This window comes from Centrocercus urophasianus, unplaced genomic scaffold (genome assembly GCF_019232065.1).
Source record: "Centrocercus urophasianus isolate 14NV4802_14NV808 unplaced genomic scaffold, USGS_Curo_1.0 seq_5, whole genome shotgun sequence".
Classification (NCBI taxonomy): Eukaryota; Metazoa; Chordata; class Aves; order Galliformes; family Phasianidae; genus Centrocercus; species Centrocercus urophasianus.
Window position 1 is genome coordinate 1,997,307 of NW_024885088.1, and position 19,068 is coordinate 2,016,374.

The 19,068-nt window shown below is 35.3% G+C and overlaps 1 protein-coding gene across 9 annotated transcripts in view; it reads left to right on the plus strand.

Moving 5' to 3' along the window:
• The window catches only part of C2CD5 (C2 calcium dependent domain containing 5), a 64,660-nt gene that overhangs the window by 26,785 nt on the left and 18,807 nt on the right, over window positions 1-19,068 (plus strand). For 4 of the 9 annotated variants that reach the window (XR_006171466.1, XM_042834902.1, XM_042834905.1 and 1 more), the window contains exons 10-13: window positions 12,628-12,742; window positions 14,439-14,627; window positions 16,243-16,434; window positions 18,352-18,538. Coding sequence is in view for 8 of the 9 variants with exons in the window: in XM_042834902.1 (XP_042690836.1) it covers window positions 12,628-12,742; window positions 14,439-14,627; window positions 16,243-16,434; window positions 18,352-18,538 (683 nt within the window). In the remaining variant the exon portion in view is untranslated. The remainder of the gene's footprint in view (window positions 1-12,627; window positions 12,743-14,438; window positions 14,628-16,242; window positions 16,435-18,351; window positions 18,539-19,068) is intronic. The other 5 variants (XM_042834909.1, XM_042834904.1, XM_042834907.1 and 2 more) reach the window with 2 other exon arrangements.

The following is a 19,068-nucleotide window of genomic DNA, read 5'->3' on the forward strand; positions in this document are numbered from 1 at the left end:
ATGTTGTCAATTGTGTTCTTGTTGGTAGTTTTTTATTTTTTCACTTTTCTGCTCCTATAACTGATCTACTAATTTGCTGTTTTGAACTCAGCCTTTGTCGGAATTATGGGTAACACAAGATCATACAAACTGCTAGACTGGAATAGTTTCAATTCAGGTATTTTACTAGTCATTCAGTACTACATATGCTGACAGAAATTATGGCAGCTCAGTGAAGTTCTTAGATATGCTGTAGGATATTAATTAGGTTAATGCTTCAAATTTAAATCTGTTTAACAGTGACATGCCTCAATGTCTTGTTCTAATGTTGTTGAAGGCTTTCTTTAAAATCACAAAACATTGTTTTAGTATAAAATAGTATTCCTAAGATTAATATTATACTAATCCAAAAAGCCTTGCGTCTAGAAAACAAGTGAGCTAGGTAAGGAGAATGGATTCTGATTTTACACAGTTGGGATCATGTCAAATGTGATTTTTTTGTTGTTGTTGTTTTGTTTTAGTTTGCATGATATTGCACTTTATTTAATAATGGCTGTACTTCTGTTAATTTCAGGAAATCAATGAATATGTTTGTTCTAAATATTTGACATAAAGTATGCTGAAAGCAAGAAAAATAGACTAAAGAAGATGGTCTCTTCAGAGAGGGTAGTATGTTGTCTAGAATGTGCCGGTTCATAAATCTTGTATTGTGAGATAGAATTATCTTGCAAGTTTTACAGCAGAATTATTTAAGCTTTTAAATCTCTTCAAAACCTAATGTGAAAAAGCCCCAATTTTCTACTTTTTATGCTGTTTTAGGGATCAGAATGTGTAACATCTTTATACAGCTCCAGAGAAAATGGAAGAGTTATGGTACAGTCTACATGAAAGCTATGTGAAGTACTGGCCTCTTACAGGGAAAAATGAAAACGATCTTTCTTAAAGATTCCCTTTCTTCCTTCTGGAAATATAAAATGGTATGGAAGAAGCAGAGGTGTAACTTCCATGCTTATAATATCCAAGTCAGTGAAGCCTGCCAAGCATTGCTATTTTCAAAACTGACACAGTACAAAGGCAGAAAGGTGACTTGGAGGGATTCGTTTTTCCCCAGAATCAAACTTGCCTTCTTGTTACTGAAATGTTGCTTTGCACATCTGTATTGTGTCTTTGGAAATTGTACACAGTCATGCTCCAAACTTTAGTTTAATTATCTATATACGTTTTTCATTTTACAGATAGTTCAATTACAGGTAGTGTGTGAAACCACTGGCTAATTTTTTTGTCCTTGTTTCTTCCCACATTAAATGTCCTGGAACGTCAGAATTAGGAGGTTTTATGGCTTTTTCGTTTGTTTTATTTTTGTTTATTTTCTTGTTATGAAATAGGATCTTTTAATTTGAATTTCAATTTTCATATGAAAATAATGTTATGAAATTTTCAGATTTATTATTGGTGTAGTGTAGCCTGGTTCAAGATGTTTCATGTTATTATGGAAATTTTATTAGAATAATGGAGTAGATTAATTGTGTACTGACACTAAACTGCATTAAACAAGGCTAAAAAGGAATGCAGTAATGTAAGCCTACAAAACTAAAGGCCAGCTAGTCATGACTTCATTTTAAAACAATGGCCTAAATTGCTTAGAGGTGACAGAAAAATGAAGACATGAAGTCTGTTATATGTATTTATACCCAAAGGTGTTGGTTATGCAGAAATTCTGGAGCAGAGAAGCCTAAATCAAGCACTAATTTTAGAGTTAATAGTTTCCTGCGAGCCAGAACTGTCTATATTTCTTTAGCCTTGACACGTGTCAGCAGCTCTCTCACTCTTGATTTGTCTTATTGGTCAGGGACTGTGCGAGTTGTATTCACATTTGTTGGTTTTTCATTGCCAGGGATGCTGCTGAACAAGAAGAGCAAAGGAATACAGTGCATCAGGTGTTAGGTGTGATGTGCAGTAGGCAGTAGATTTTGTAGTAGAGTTCAGATGATATACTTTAACTCTGTCTTAGACTGAAATAATGATGGTGTTGTGTAAATCTGCTACTATTGAGAAATCTAAAATTTCTGTTTATCTCCCTCTTCTAGACGTTTCTTGCCAAGTCTCTTAATGCTTGGCTTGAAGGAGAGAAGAGGCTTTTAAAGGTTAAGGGAAAGAGTACTGTGCATTTACTGTGTATTCCTGTTAGTAAGAATGTAATCACAACCATAAGTAGCCTAAAATTATTTTCCTTTTAGAAACTGTTCAGGCTTCGTAAGGATATGGAAAGAAATTCCTTTTCTTTCTTTTCTAGTGGTCAGGAGGTTGTTTAATGTGTAAGATGTGGCGACATTTGATGAAAAGATGCAGAGATTTGAGCATGCCTGAAAATCAAATGTGGAAGTAAGGAATTATTTGAATTTGATGAAGGAAAAATAAATTTCTTAAACTACAAATTGTGCATAGTTATTGACATAATTGTTACACATTTGCAAAGTTAGGAATAAGCTGTGGTCAAGATGAATCTGCAGTATAAATGTAGAGGTGAAGAGCACAAATTTGTCGAAACAAGGGCACTACTGGATGCCATTTCTGTGGCATCCTACAAGAGGATGTTAAAGATGTATTGTAAATATAAAAGTGTGAAAGAAGTCCTAGGTCCAGCAGGCTGGATCTTTGGTAGTTTTTCCTTAAGGTTCAATACAGAGAAGAAAGGTTCCTAAGCAAGTAAAAGAAACTTGTTCAGTAGACATCACTTTCACATACAGTCATTTCATAGACTAAAGTATCCAATATATTCAAGTAGTCACATTTTTAACCTCCTGCTTCAGGGAGCTGCTCTAATAGTGCTTCTTTAGCTCCAGTAGTCAGAAATGTGAAAGGAAAAAAGATTGTTAATATAATTCCCAGAGCTCTTCTGAGATCCTTGTGTGATATTCCTGACTTGTTATTGGAGTGTGAAATTCTCCAGAATGCTTGTTTCTTACGTGAGGAAAGGCAAGAGGAAAGCCTGAAAATGTTTTGATTCTAAAACTGAATGCTTTTCTGTCATGGAAATACGAACATACAGTGGTTGTGCAAATTACATTTCTTACTGCTATCTGGAGTGGTAATGTGGTGTACTTGAAAAAAATGCAGTAGGAAACATCAGAATGTTCTCATTACAGTCTAAAGTTCAGATCTTTAAAAAAAAAAAAAAAAAAAAGGACAACTACATTTTAAGGTTGACCTCTAGGTTTTTCTTGAAGAATTTCCGGATTGACTTGCAACACATCAGTGTGTATTGATAGAATAATGGTACAGCAGTTGTCAGGGTGTTTTCTGAATGGGGGAGAATGAATAAAAGCTACATGGTGTCTGAATGAATCTTTAACTTTTTGTTCTTTATTAATACGTGTATTAAATTATGATGTTTTTCAGTAATATTTTATTCTGCTTCTTTGCTCTGAAATGTTTATTTCAGAGGAGTGAGTATTTTCAAATGGTTCTTATGATTAATGTGATTAATTTTTGAATAGTCTCTTTTGAAGCAGATGCACTCATTTCTTAAGGAAATAATTTCCTTTGGAACTGCGTGTGTGATTTTTTTACTTAGTGAGTTTTGAGCAGATGTCTGTGTAATTGAAGAAAGGTTCATCATTGTCAGTGACTATTCAGGTATTCTCTTAAAGATTCATATATTAACAAATTTTACATTTAAAGTCTTTGTTTTAGAAATCTTTGCTCTAATACTAAGTACTGCTATTTAGTTAGTTTTAGTTTCTCTCTGAAATTTGGTTAATGACGTGGGAGTCAGCATTGACTTTTTGCTGCACAGATGCTTCAATGCAACTATTGCTTATTTCACCACTACAGTTTGAACTGGTAGAACATGAGAGAGAGTGAATGGTAGTCTTGAAAGTTGTTGCAGATCACTTGTCCTAATTTCAAAACATGAGGTTTGACTATAACAGTTATCCTGATGTCATGGTTTTGCTTCATGTTTCGTGATGAGTTTTGGTCAGCCTTATGCTGTGCCACTCTACGAGTGGAAAGACGTAGTTGTACGGTTTCTTACTTTGTCCAGGGTATATTAGAAGAAAACTGGAACAAAGTTAGTTGAAATGACAGCTTCCAAAATACTACAGAACAACAGAAAAACATGTATTTGTAAAACTTTGACAGAGTTTTAGGAAACTGGAGTGTAATTTGCAGATTATACAAGTTCTAGCTGACCTTAGCAGGGTAGTAGGAACTGCAGTGGGTAAATGTTAATGGATAAGATCCATTTTCTGAGCTGAATTAGCATGAGAGCTCTTCTTTCTTGGTTTGAATACGAAGTTCTTCAGTGCACCACGTTTCTCATCGAAAAAAACAATAGTTGTTTTTTTTTTTTCTTCCTCATTTACTTTGTACTTTAAATTCTGCTAGACAGCAAGATCTGTCTTTGATCTTCTGCAGATATATTGTCAGTGTTTTTTGTAACTTTTGAGTTGTTTTGTCTCCATGCAGTCTTGTTGAAGTCCTGTAGGAAAGACTCCTTGAATCCAGAAGTTTAGAGAGGGTTCTTCTGCTAGTGTGACTAGCAAAAACAGAAACATGTGGTTGTGAAGGTATATGAGCACAGGCTGTGGAAGATCTGTGGATCTGTGTATACAACAGTCAAAGCATGAGGAGTGTAAACAATGAATAGGAAATGCAGAGGCTGTATTAATTTCTGCCAGATAATTTCTGCAGTTGTGTAGTGAGGGAATTTGACTGCATAGCAGTCAGCCAGAAAGTGGTAGTCTTGTCTGTGAACATCTGTGTTTGTTGAGAGATTAATCTCTTACTTTCTTTGAAGTTCTGTGTGGTTCTTTCAATGACTGTATTAGATAAAATAACGTTCTTGCATACTTTAAGTTTCCAGGTATTTGGACTTAAGACTTCAAAACATATACATAGTTCATTTTTTGATACTAGTTATTACATTTACACTGAGAGGTTTTTAAAAATGTGCTTTGTTTACTACTTTGCTCCAGTTTCGACTGACAGTCCCATCATTTCAGGATGTTCTTTGAAGATTGCTTGTTTTAAAATCAGTTGCACTTACTGTGCCTAAATGACAAAGCAAACAGGTAGAAGTTGAAAATGAGGAGTATCTTTACTAGCTAGCAGCTCATCAAAGCAGTGGACTGTCCCTGTTACTGTAATAGGATCAATTAAAACATTCCTGTATGGTACTTACTCCCAGTTGATTTGTTATTAGAGGAACCTTGAGCACAGCTGTAAGGACATCAGTGCTAGAGAATGAATGACTGATTGAGATGATAATTAAAAGCTAGTGACACAATTAGGTGTGACACACTTAATTTTCCAGAGACAATTTAGTTACGGTGGTTAACATTTTATTATGCCTGAACAGCATTTTTGAAACTTGCAGTGCTAGGGAAGTATGCTGAGGACTAAACCTTCATTTTTAAGAGTTATCTTAATAATAGTTTAATTTTAGGTTTAATTTTTAATATGTACATAAAAAAACAGTATTATTTTTTAGACTTCAAATGTGTTACTATTTGATTTGAGGTTTTTTTGGTTGTATTACATGATATTTCCCTTTTCTATTAACCCAATTACTGCTGCCAGTTTGATGGTGTGATAACTTAAAAAAAAAAAAGTCTTTTGCAGCATGCATAGAACATATAAGACCTTCACCTACCATTAAAAGGAAAAGTTACAGGGTCTAAACTTTACAGCCCTGCAGTTCATGCTGATAGTATTTTTCAGCAGATTTGTTTGAACCAGTATGGAAAATTCTTCCTTCAAAGACGATGTGTAAAGAAAAGGTTTAATTATGCAGTGATCTGTCCAAGTAATTCTTGCTTGTTTGTCCTGAAGATCAGTCACATAGCTTGCGATGTGTGACTAGTAAACAAAGTGCAGAACAATGGAGACTTGGCTTTTTTTAGGGTAAAATTCCAATTACTGATTTTTTTTTCATCTGAAATATTTTGTTTAGATATACAGAATTGAATTCATGTAGGTCACACAATGAACATTACAAAATATTTGTTTTTTGTTTATGTCAGTCTAAGATTTAGGAGATGCTAATCCTCAGGTATCTGAAAGTTTAAAGTGTTCCATGGATTATTTGTTTGAGGTTAGGAACAAATTAGGAACGTTTCAAGGCTGGGAATGTCAAGAATGTAAGTTTGTTTACGAATGTAAAAGAGTTAGTTAGCTGATGGGAAGGTAAAGTGTGATTCCAAAAGCCAGACTTCTGAGTTAGGATTCCTATAGTTGTCTTTTAGGGATGAAACAGTTAAAATGCCTCAATTTGCTTTAGAATTTCTGTATGGAAGTGTAATTCCATACAGATGTTCCTTTCTAAATTACAAACACATTCACCCGTATCAAAGAAAAAGAAGTTTCAAAATCACACAGTAATGGTTGAAAGGGAGCTGTGTAAATCATAGAGTCCAATCCCTCTGATAAAACAAGATCCCTGTGGTAGATTACACAGGAAAACATCCAGGTGGGTCTTGAATATCTCCAGAGAAGGAGATTACACCACCTCTCCAGGCATTCTGTTCCTGCGCTCTGTCTCTCTCCACAGTAAAGAAGTTTTCCTTATTCATTCCTTGTATGGAACTTCTTGTATTTCAGTTTCTGTCTGTTCCCCCTAACCTGTCACTGCACCACTGAAAAGAGCCTGATCCCATTTATTTGACTCCTACACTTCAGATATTTATGAACAGTGATGAGATTCCCCCCTCAGTCTTCTCTAAGCTGAACAGTTCTGGATCTATCAGCCTTTCATCTTACAGGAGGTGCTCCAACTAACTGAGACTTTTATTTCTGTTTTATAGTTAGAGCAACTGCTTTTTTTTTTTTTCTTTTTTCTTTTTTTATGAGAAAAATCAGTATTCTCTGGTCTTCCAGCAGTGATATAGGGTTTTCAGTGGACTATTTGCAATTAAGAATATTCGGGCGTTGTGGTGGGAATGTTGCTGAGGGAAACTTTGCTTCTTCCCATCTGAAAGTGTATCTTCATTAAATCTAACGCATCTCAGTAGTATGCTGCTGCTGGAAGGAGCAGTCTGCTTTTCTGTACTGTTTCTGCCATGTGGTCCTGCGGTCTTGTGGTGACCATGCGCTTGCAGAGTGTCTCTCTTGTCCTGACTAACTCAATAGAAGAAGAGTAGGCCTGCAAAGGAGTAATTTTGTGTTCAGTCAGCCAGCTGAAATACCTTATCCTACAAATGTGTGAAGGCTGGTTGTGGTTTTAATCCTAGGTGCTGCATCTTAAGTAATTGAAGAATTCCTTCAACATCAGCAGCTGTGTTTTTTCTCATTCGGCAGTTGGGCTTGAGAAATAAAGTACATGCTTTCTGACCTCATTTCATGTGCCAGGGAATCACTGACACAGTACTGTTCTTTAGCCTGGGTGGTTTATCTGTAGTTTTAAATTTTGTAGGAGTAAGTCTACCATTTCTCTTTGGTGATATGTATGCACTGCTTTTTTGCATCTTAGTTTTCGTATGATAAATCCCAATAATCTATTTTCTTTGGTTTCTGAATTATAAAAAAAGCTTTCATTTTCCCAACTTTGTCTCAAAGATAAACATAGAGAACAGTTTAAAGAGGAGAGAAAAAAAGCATTGAGAATCTTGGGAAAGTTTCAGATTAGTTTTCATCTGTTGCAGGATTAGTCATTTGTTGTATGTTTTAGGATACACAGGCAAGAAACTTTCTGTGCACTGTTAAATAGTTTAGAAAGGTTATGGGAAATACATTAATTTATGGGGTAGCCAGAGAGCATCAAATTAGACTTGTAGGTGAAACTCCAGGGAAGGTGCTTGTAAACCTGACAAAGATATTTCTTAAAGGAAAAGGACCGCCCCCCAAAACACCCAATCTCACACCCAGAAAACAAAACAAGCAACTTCCCCTCTCCTCCCTCCTCAATATAAGCTGATTAATAGGTTGTAATAGAGAAGATTTGAGAATAAGAGGATAAGGAAACTCTACTGCTACTGTGAGGTTATTAAGATGGAGGCCGCCTCAGAAAAGTGTGGATTATGACTCTACCTAGTGAAAGATTCAGAGTTTAAATTTGCTGTCTTCATTGCTATTTTTTGAGGTGCCAGCACGAAGAATCATTTGTAGGTTGACAGAACTCCCAGTGTGATTGTCCTTGTCATTTTGGAATGCTGCATGGTAAATGTAAATATTCACTAAATTTCAATATGAAGTATTATGATACGTTGAAATGAGCCAATACAGCTCCTACTTAAGAGCTTTTCTCAGGATGTCTTTTTTAGAATTCAACTTTAATGCAGTAACTCTTGTGTACCTAACTCTTGTTTTAAAGATTTGTAGGGGACCTAGCCTAGTGCTGATTCTTGAAAGGCCTTGAAGACAGCCTCTTAACAGATAACTGGAAAGATGTTGCTTCTTGTGAATAAAAAACATCTACAGTGTTAAGTGTTATCCAGGTGAAAGAAATCAATCCTATACTTTGAATGAAAGAAATGGGTGGTTTATGAACCAAAAAAAACAATTGGGGCACCAAATAAAGGCAGTGTTTGTAGTTACTGAAGCCGTTAAATAATTTTGGAAAAATTTTAACTGGAGAGGGTTTGAGTTGGCACGATTTTTATAGAAAGCTGTTCTTGTTTGCAGCATTGTTTCTCAAGTCTTCAACTCTTGAAACAGTATGCTTTGCTTCTATTTCGTTATAAATATCATGCCAATTTTGAAACACTAATGAAAGCAGGTTAATATTCAGTCTGTGATTTCCAATAAAGAGTATGTAATAGCAGTGTAATTTTTGCAGACTTCCTTGTTTGGAGTTTAGATAAACCTTGCTATAAACTAGTTGATGGATTTGCTAGAAAAGCTTGTGATTGAGTGCTATGTATGCTTGCCTTTTTGCTTCCACCTAGAATCCAGGGCCATTACTTTCTGTAACCATTTCAGTGAGCTGCCATAGTTTTCAGTCTGTACTGTCACCTGATCCAAGCATGCGCCAAAATACCCACCGTTTCTGGCTACTGTCTGCTGAATCTGCTTTGCAAACCCTTAGTTCTTAAGCTTTTGCCTTAGTGAAAAACAACAACAGACACTCATACAGAGTGTGCTGGACACATGCCATCCTGCTTCCCTAACTCCTCTAATTGTTTATGTAAATCCTTAGCTTTACTAAACTTGTAAATGCTACAATGGCATCCCCATGTGAAATTGTGTGGCTTGTGTCAAACAAGGCTGCTTGTGAAAATATTTGTCAGAAGAATTTGAATGCTACACATTGCACTGCATTCAGTGTTCTGTATCAATTTATTACTGCAATGTCATAGTGTTTGATCTTAACTGTAGACAATCATTTTGTATTTTTATATGCAAAGGTAAGTTTATGTAAATTGTGTGTGAATGTACAGTATTAATATACTGATCCTTATTATTCCCTTTCTGGAAGGGAAAATATAGTGACTCAGTTGAATGTCTTAAAGGAGGCTGGGTCTTCTACTTACAAGCAGTTGTTTATGCATGACCTTTTTGAACTTTCACAATGAGAATTTGTTGGATTTTTTTATTTTTATTTTTTTGAAAGATATTGAGCCTGATCCTGTGAGCAGTGAAGATAATGACTGGAAAATGGTTCTTATCTTTAATAAGAATGAAAATCATGCATTACATTACTACAGTAATTACAGATGCTTAGAGTGAAGAGTTAAATGTTGCTTGAGCAAGACATAGTGTTGAGCAACCTCACAAAATATGCACTTTTCATTATGATAAGGCATTCTTGTAGATAGACTGGGTAAGAAAATTGTGTTAACTCTCTTAAAAACTTGCTCTTAACTTTGATTTAAAAGCTAAATTTCCTGTTGAGGAAAGTTACGTGTTTGTAGTAGAGGTTGGGACCCGTCACTTCTCTCTCAGCCATTTCTGTTCCCTTTGAGCATGTCTGTTCTGTTTCAACATTTCATTCTGTTTCAGTTTTTCCTGTGTCCACATTCGTTTTTACTATCATTTTCTTGCTTGTAATCTTGTTCTTTACCCCACAATGCCTCATTTGTTCACCCCATTGCTTCACCTCTTGCTTTCAAGTCTTTCATTACAACATCATTTCATTTGCACAGAGAGGTCATTAGCAGTATTTGCCAAGTGGTACCTGAGGATGTGAAGAGAAAACTAACGATAATAATAAAATTAACTTTCCTTTGCCTAAGTCTTTATGTCTGGGAAAAGATTGCAGTGGTCCACTTACATCTCCATTGCAGGTTTTTCTGTGAATCATAAAAATGTCACTGGCTATTCCATCAGTGCTTACATCCAGCAGCCTGTGATCAAGCCTGGTTGAGCAAGAAATGTCTTGTGTGGTCAGTGCTCCCAGTTTTTCTACCTAGTTAAACCATTCTCTTATAGAGGGAAACACATTAATAAGCAAACTTCTTGACTGTGATTGGATGGAAGAAGGAGAAATGTCTCTTTAGACCCTTTTACATTCTACCAGGAAGAATTAGTGATGACATTTAATTGGTTTGCTTATGGTCTCACATCTTCCTGTAGCTTAATGTGTTTTGTCTGACGTCGTGGTCTTTGCCTTAAAATGTGTTTCCAAAGTTCCTCTGGTTGCATAGTAATGCTTCTGTTAACTGGTGGCAGCGAGGACAGCCTGTGCATTTCTGTACCCGAACACATGCAATAAAAAGTTGCTTGATGTGTAACAAAAAGTTGATAACACTGTTATCAACAGTGAACTTGGGAAGTCCAGTGCAGTGATGTGATGGGCTACTTCTGCTCAGCTCTTGAAAGCTGAAAAGTGTGGGAATTTAATAGCAGGTACCACAGTCATCTGAGTCTTGAGCACTTGATTTTTCCTGCCAGTAAAACTGTTTCAATGCTGGTTTCATTCTGAGGAACGGCAAAATGCAATGCCTAGAGATTTTACTGGGAATGTGTTGAAACCTGCTGAAGGTAAACTCAACTGGAGTGTAGCGTGATTGATACAATTCATGAAAATCCTCAGTCTGCTTTATGTTTTGGTGTCTATATTTTTTGTCTCAGTTCTTAGGAAGGTTCTCCATGATCACTGTAGTTTTTTGTTGTCATTAGCATGTTTCTTAAAGCGAATGTTGGATGACCTTGATTCTACACACCCAAGCCTGCTGTTAGTACAGTATGAGTACACAAGCAATAATATCTTAAAATAGATATGGTTGAATAACTAACTTATTAATACAAACCTTTGTGCTTGCTTTTTAATTATTACAAAATGATCATTGGTTTATTTTAGAAAGCTGAAAGCCAAATTCTGAATTAATAAAAAAAGAAAACTGAGGTGAAATCATGGATGAATGTATCTTGCTGTACGATGTTTTTGTTTCAGTAGGTTTCAAAATATCTGTATATCTGCATCTTCCATTTTTGTTCATCACGTTGTCAGAGAACTTAGTGTATGATATCGAATTATCATACACTATATTTATAAATATTCCTAATAGCACAAAAGTGCGAAAGTGGCTCCCAATGGTTCTCAGATTTCATATTTTATATTATGACTTAGCAACGAGATCCTGATGGCTAGAACTTGTATCCATGCCAAATGCAATTGATTCCAGCGGAATTGTGTGAGAATCTATCTGTTCAGATCCTCTTGTAGATCTGAGCGCCTACAGTTTGGTTTTGTTTTCTCCCTTGTTTTATGTATCAACAGTCAACATAGTTTTCCATTTTGAAAGATGAAGCACTTTATAAACCTTAGTTTTAAACTGTAGTTTTTGAATTCATATATAAAAAGTTTACAGGGATAGCTTTAATTTTGAGAAACTTGTTTCTAAACACTCAAATAAATTGCATGAACTTATCCTAGTAATACTTTTCTTTTGCATTTTAATGTAGTTCTCAGGGTAAGGAGTTAGAGTGTATTTAATATTCAGGATGCACCCCAGAGGCAATAGAGATGATGAGATAAATAATCCATTTTGGAAGGAGGAAAAAAAAAAAAAAGCACAGTCACCAGGACAGTCATCAGGATACTGAAGCAAAAAATATGTTGTCAAGTATGTAGTCAACATACTTCTTGTTCTTCTTCATGCTGTTAATTTAAAAATAGCTTAAAATTTGTACTGTTTGTTATTATAAGTTAGAAGTGGTAAACCAAGAACTGCAGAGCACTGTGTTTGACTGGTGATTCAGTCTTGTGCAAATGGTTTTAAAAATCTGCTAACAGTACTTCTGCTTACAGTAGAAAAAATATTCAGGTTATTTCAAAGATGTGAGGTAAATATCAATGTATTACTCTAAATACTGTTTCATTATTAGTAGTAGTTTTTCTTTTGTTAGAAAAGATCTTTGATGCTTTATTGCAAGTTAGATGCTATTCTTAAATTGTTGAAAACTGATAGCATGATCTTAAAGATGGTACAGACTGAAGTAGTGTCTCCACTACTTGGTGTCTTACAGACCACAACAAGAACACAGTAATTTGTCAGAACCAGTTCCGTGAGTGATAAACAGGAACATTAATGACACAGCCCTGTTGATGTTCATGTTTGCTCAATACTTGTAGTGTGACAGCTAGGAAATAGGAAGTCCTCAGATAAAACACTTGAATATGAAAATTTCAGCCTGTGAGATTAATTGCATGAAACTTTATATTGGCATAGTGCGGAATAGTGAACTGATTTGTACTTTGTCTTTCAGATGAACCAGAGACACGAGATGCGTGGTGGGCAGAAATCAGACAAGAAATAAAATCCCATGCCAAGGCATTGGGTTGTCATGCTGTAGTGGGCTACAGTGAATCAACTAGCATTTGGTAAATCATGATTTTTCAAAATGCCACAGAAAATTTATTTATTTTTCAATGGATTACAGACAGAGAACTGTTTCAGCACAGTTGTTGTCACTCTCTACTAGGTCTACTTTGGAGAACATGCTGAAGTAATTTCCTTAAGTTTCAGAACTGAGCTTAAAAATTTAAACAGTCTTTCAGATTTCCTTTTTGTTAATAGGTTTTGGTTTGGGCTTTCGCTGGGTTTTCATTTATTTCGTAGTGACACTGTTGTTCTTATTACTGCATTAAAAAAAAAAAAAATTCAAACCTGAATGTTTGTGTTTGTAGAAGTAGTACCAATTTCTTTGAAGTTTTCTAAACCTAATCTACTTGAAGTAAAAGTGGTGGACTGGTACTTCAGTGGTAAACATCAAACTTGAGACACAAGTTCTTTACTAGGAATGTATTAAATGTACGTTAAAGGAAAATGTGCTGCCTAATGCATAAGAATGCTTGAGGTATAAATATACTGCATTTCTTTTTAAAAAAGTGCGTGTCATTATTTTAGAGTATGTAAAACTGCAGCTCTGCAGTAGTCTTTCTGAAAGTCCAGTTTTAGAAAGCAGTAAGCTCCCCCAGGCATGTGTCCTACTCAGGCCAAAATTCCTGTGTCTTGCTGAATTCCTGTTCACTAAGAAATGCTAATCTTGTATATTTTATGCCTTAATAATCTGTGAGAAGTCTGGAGATAGGGAGAAATATCTTACAATTCATCTTGTTACAGAATTAATATATAATCTTGTTTAACTTTAGGTATTGGGTAAAACTGTACAGAGTTAGGCAGTCAATTTTAAGATTTCATACATTCATTTCCTTTAGAAACTTAGTGTAGTTTAATGTTTGAGTTTTTGTACTTACTTGTCAATTAATATTTATTCCATAAAGAGCAAAGCTGTGTCTGTAGTACTGCTCTGCTAGATATGGTGTATAAAAATGATTCTGAAAAAAGAAATGACAAATAAAGAAGGCAAATATATCATTCTAGAAAATGTAGGAAAGATGTTTTCCGTATTTTTTTTCATCATAGTATTTTAAGTACTGAATATTATAGGTTTATTTCATATTTAACTAATTTAAAAATGCTAAAAGCTTTGTGAATCATGCTTTGCATTTCTGAGAGTTTTAACTCTTCCAAACCAGGAATGTGGCTGGTTATTTTACGTGCTGTATGTACTATGATTGTAGTTGTTGGTAGTTCTGCTACTTACTATCTTCCAAGAAGCATCTTGTTGTCCACGTTGTATTGTAACTTCATTTTGAGAGTAATTGTCTGTAAGATGATGACACTCTCAGCTTCCAGTTCACTTTGGTAAACAGTTATGCTTTTTCATTTTTTAAACATTTCTTTGCCTTTGTTGGATGACTGGATTTCTTTTCATTAACTGTAGTGTCAAAAACCTGGGTAACCTTTGTGGTACTGTACTATATTCTTTATAATGTTAGGCAAAGCTCTTTAGTCTTTCTGTTCATTCCTGCTTTGCTTACTGGTAACATAATTTAAATACTGAAAGAGGATTGTGTGTGTGGTCTCATGGATAAAATTGAATGAATGTGTAAAATTAGTAGCTATATTGAATTTACAGAGACTTAAGTACAAGACTTTTTAGTCTAATCGTTTTATTTGAAAGCAGTACTGAGTAGTAGGAATTCACTCTGTTGTAATTTTTTTCTCTTATAGTGAAGAGGTCTGTATTTTGTCCGCGTCTGGCACAGCAGCTGTACTGAACCCTAGGTTTCTTCAGGATGGCACCATGGAAGGCTGTTTGGATCAAAGGTTGTCATGGCAGCCTGGCTTCTTTTCCATAGGGTCAGAGAAGGGAGAGGTTGATTTTTTTCCTCACAGCCAAGATAGTTCTTCTCTATTAGGGTAGGTTACAGTGTTACAGTGCAGGATGCGGGACCAACCACTTTACTGCTTTTCACTAACAACAACAACAACAGAAGTAATGGAACTCTACAACAAATTAGATATTCTATTTTTATTTTTAACAGTCTGAATAAGGTAACACATTTGATACTAACCACAGATGATAACTCAGTTTTTCTCTTTGCCGTTCCTCAGGTATCTTTCTTAACTTTATATCACATAGAAAAAATGACAGATGTATCATATGTTATGTAAGCCAAATTCTACTGTGGCTATCATATCTGTATATGTGCTCTGTGTGTAGGAGATAAAATAGCTTAGTTGTAAAGCAGTGATGGTCACAGATTTTTTTTCACAAGATGTATGTTTTTAGGTGAAGTTCATGAAACAAAAATCAAGAAACTGAATGAAAACCATGAAGTTTCCTTATACATCCCTTTGTTTCTGCTTTTGCAAATAAAACTTAAAGAATGATTATTGACAGACAATTACTTTGGGTAAAAAAACCCACAAAAACAAAAAAAACCCAACTAGTTAGGTTAATACATAATGGTTGCTTATTTGTCAGAAAGGTGAGCATATATTTCAAGGGGTGACTTTAAGTCACAAGTAAGGCTATTTGTTAAATATTAACACTTGTATTACTTTTTTCATATAATCCTGCTAATGTTGTGCAGTTTATTATTATTATTATTTTTTACTCTATCAAGAGGCTGTTATCTTCTTGTGCAGATAGGGTCTTGAAAAACGTAGCCAGAACACAAATATTTGTATCTATATTCAGTATATCGCTCTACATTCTATCAAAAGAATAAGAGATGGAAAGAAAGAAATGTGCTCACATTGTGAAGGAAATTCTGTTTTTATCTAAATATGTATTTCAGTGCTACTAAGAGTCTTGGCAAGGATAACAAAGTAAGATAAAGCAACCAGACAGACAGATGTGTCTCAAACCATGTTTGAGACAAAATATGCTTGCCAAAGTGATCCTTAATGTTCCAAGTCTCTCGAATTTGTTTTAAGCATCTCCTCAAAAATAACTGAGAAGCACTGGTTTATGTGAAACAAAGTAAGTTTGCAGGAATGATGTTAGCATACATGTTCCTTGTTCATATTTTTTATAGTGGTCGCTCCTGGATTTTTCCTGCTGGGAAGGAGGACTGTCTGTTTTAAATGAACAGCAAGTTTTACCAGATACTTTAGTGTAGAGAATATTTTTGCAATGTTAACATCTATTGTGCTTCTCAGTAGGATGGTTGTTCTGTCATTTATGTTCTGCTTATTAGGCTTGAGTAGGTTTTTTGATACAATCAGATAAGAGACTTACATTTGGTACCGCAAATTCTCTGTAAATGTGATGTACCATGAACTACATTTAAAAAGTTGTAGAGCCTAAAGCTAGCTCAGTAATGTTTTAGGAGTACATCAATCATTGGCCGCTGTATGTATTCGATCCCTGTATCATAAGTTTGAGCACAAGCCTAATTTATGTATTAGCTAGTGTGCAACCAAATTTTAACCTTTCATTGATGAAATGCAGTACACATGTGCACATGCTGATGCTTGTTAATAAGATGTGGATGTTTTAAGTATGTTCTCCATAATGTATTTTTAGGATTGAAGAAGCTTCACCACCAGGTTGTGGATTTTGCCATATACCATACGATGAATTGAACATGCCATTCCCTGCTCACCTCACTTATTGTTACAACTGCAGGAAGCAAAAAGTTCCTGATGTCCTTTTCACCACAATTGATCTTCCTGTAGAGGCCACTGTTATTGGAAAGGGATGTCTTATTCAAGCCAGGTATTGATCAAAATGTTTTCTTCATGAAGTTTTAGAGGTCTTCGAAAGAATTCCTGTTACTGTAGTTGAATATGTTTTCAATCTTAAATTTTCATTTAACAACAGTGTATTAAGGTACATAGGGAATGCCACCTTTCTCCTCCCATTGTGTTATGTGCATGTCTGTTGATGTAACTTTTGTTTGTTGGTGGACACTGCTGTGTTTTGTCTGCATGGATTATAAGGTAGAGTTGCAATGCTTGCTGATTAGGACTGCTAACGTGATCTGTTACAGTTATTCCATTGTAAACTCAACGAATTCTTTAAGACAGTTGTATTAATACTTTGCTGTTGTCCATAATTTCAGCTCTGTAGAACTGTCAGCTGTGTCCCATTTATGCTGGGGCCTTTCAATTTCAAAAGGGGAATAAGGAAATTTATGGGAAGTGGGAAAGAAGGAAGGGTTAGCTGTGTACGATACATATGGTTGTCCAGTTGTGTGGATAGATAACTAGTTGGATGGCTGGACTGAAAGAATTGTGGTATATAGTTCATAACCTACTAGGATGACCTAACAAGTGTAACAAGTTCTGCAGTGGGACCTGTACTGTTGGACACATGGGTGTGGGTAAGGATTTGTTAGTTATACTGCATTGAAGGTGGTGAATTAATTAAGTTGAGCTGTGTTCTCCAAGACTAAGAAACACATCAGCAAATTAGAGAGTTTAGTGGAGGACCACCAAAAGAGTAAGAAGCACCTACCCTTACAGGAGAAGCTGAGGCATCTGGACTCATTCAGTGTGGAAAGAAGGTTTCCGGGGTATCTAACTGCAGCCTTCTTACACTTACAGGGAGCTGCTGAAGAAGACATTAGGCAGGGTGGTGCACGGTGGATAAGAGGCATTTGCCTTAAATTGAAAAAAAGATTTAAAATATATTCAGAAAGATTTTGAGGTGAACTTGTTAGGATTAGGTGAATTACTACTTTTTTCTGGTCATGTAGTAATTTGGTCCGTAGAAGGAAATAACTGATCTTATCAATAGAAGACAGTTATCATTTGTTCTTTTTGAATGCCATTCTGCAACTGAAAGTAAGCGGTCATTACACTAGTGTGGTGTTTGAGTTTCAGCCTATGAGACTGAAGCTGAAGAAGGGAATATTACTAACACTCTAGTCAGAGATGGTATTTCTGTAGCCTTTTATTCATGAGAAATGAGTATTTCTAACTTTGTTATTGCTTGAGCTGTGAGGGCACTGATTTTTTCTTCTACTTTTTTTCCCTTTATTCCCAAGTATTACTTGAAAAATTTCCATTAATATAATTATTCAAGTTCTTCCAGTAGAGTAATGTTCTGAAATTGTACCTTAAACAATTAGGAGGCTTGCAGCAACAGAAACAAACAGAATAGGTGTTCAGTAGTTATTTCATGCTGTCAGACTATTATGGAAAGAAAACACACCTGCATGATGCATGTTGTTTCTGTCTGACAACACCCTTTAAGCATACTTCACTACCACCACAGAGTGTCAGGGGTTGGAAGGGACCTTCAATAAAGGAGACTTTATTCAGTGGTTTAGAAAAATATAATACTTCTATGTTTTGTGTTCTGCTCTGATAGAGAATATGATTTTAATAATGCTGCAGGTTATTATTGTTCTATTTTACGTTTCTTTTATTGCTGCAGATTTTTGTTTCATATTAAAATAGTTTTGTATTAAAAATGAAGAATAAGTCAGTTATTGAAACTCAGTGCCTAGGTCTTCTCAAGAAGAATTTACTTTTATTTATTTTAAAATCCTGTTTAAAAGTAAATAAATATGGTAACAAGAAACTGGTTGTATTGGTGTTACAGCGATGTGAGAAAGTATCCTGTGATCATTTTCAATTTTCTGGTCTGTTAAAATTGCTGATGTTATGTACTGTTTCTTATTACCAGGTTATGCCGTCTAAAGAAGAAAGCTCAAGCAGAAGCAAACGCAACTTCTATCAGTAATCTCTTGCCATTTATGGAATATGAAGTGCACACACAACTGATGAACAAACTTAAGCTAAGAGGAATGAATGCTCTGTTTGGGCTGAGAATTCAAATCACTGTGGGTGAAAATATGCTAATGGGGTTGGCAGTAAGTACAGTTTTAATCCTGGGACTCTTGCTTTCTTGTGTTATTTTTTCAAGACAGAAAGACGTACACATGTTGTGGAATTCAGGATAGCTAGGGATGTTAAAATGTCATTTTAAGAATAAATTGTAGTGATGGGAAGAAATAAGGTGTCTAATTGCTGTCAGATCAGGACAGATTGTCTTTCAGCACGAGAAAAGAAGATTGGAACCTCTTGAAGCTCTGCTTGTGAAGGATTTTATTAGACAGGGGATGTGAGGGAAAGAAACCTCAGACAGTTCAGTGTCATAAATTATAGAAAAATGATTGCATTATTTAAAGGTCAGAGGTCCTTGTTCTTCAAGTAGCATTAGAGCTCCATGTCAAATGCGGTCGATACATCCTTTGGTTAGTTGCCAACTAGAGAAAGGTTTGTTGCCTCTCCGTTGCAACTATCAAAGAGATAAATAAATAACAGGCGGAAAGTCTCCCAGGTGTAGCGAGAAAATGCGCATTCGCAGTATTTTAAACTACATTTTGTTATGTGGGGTAAG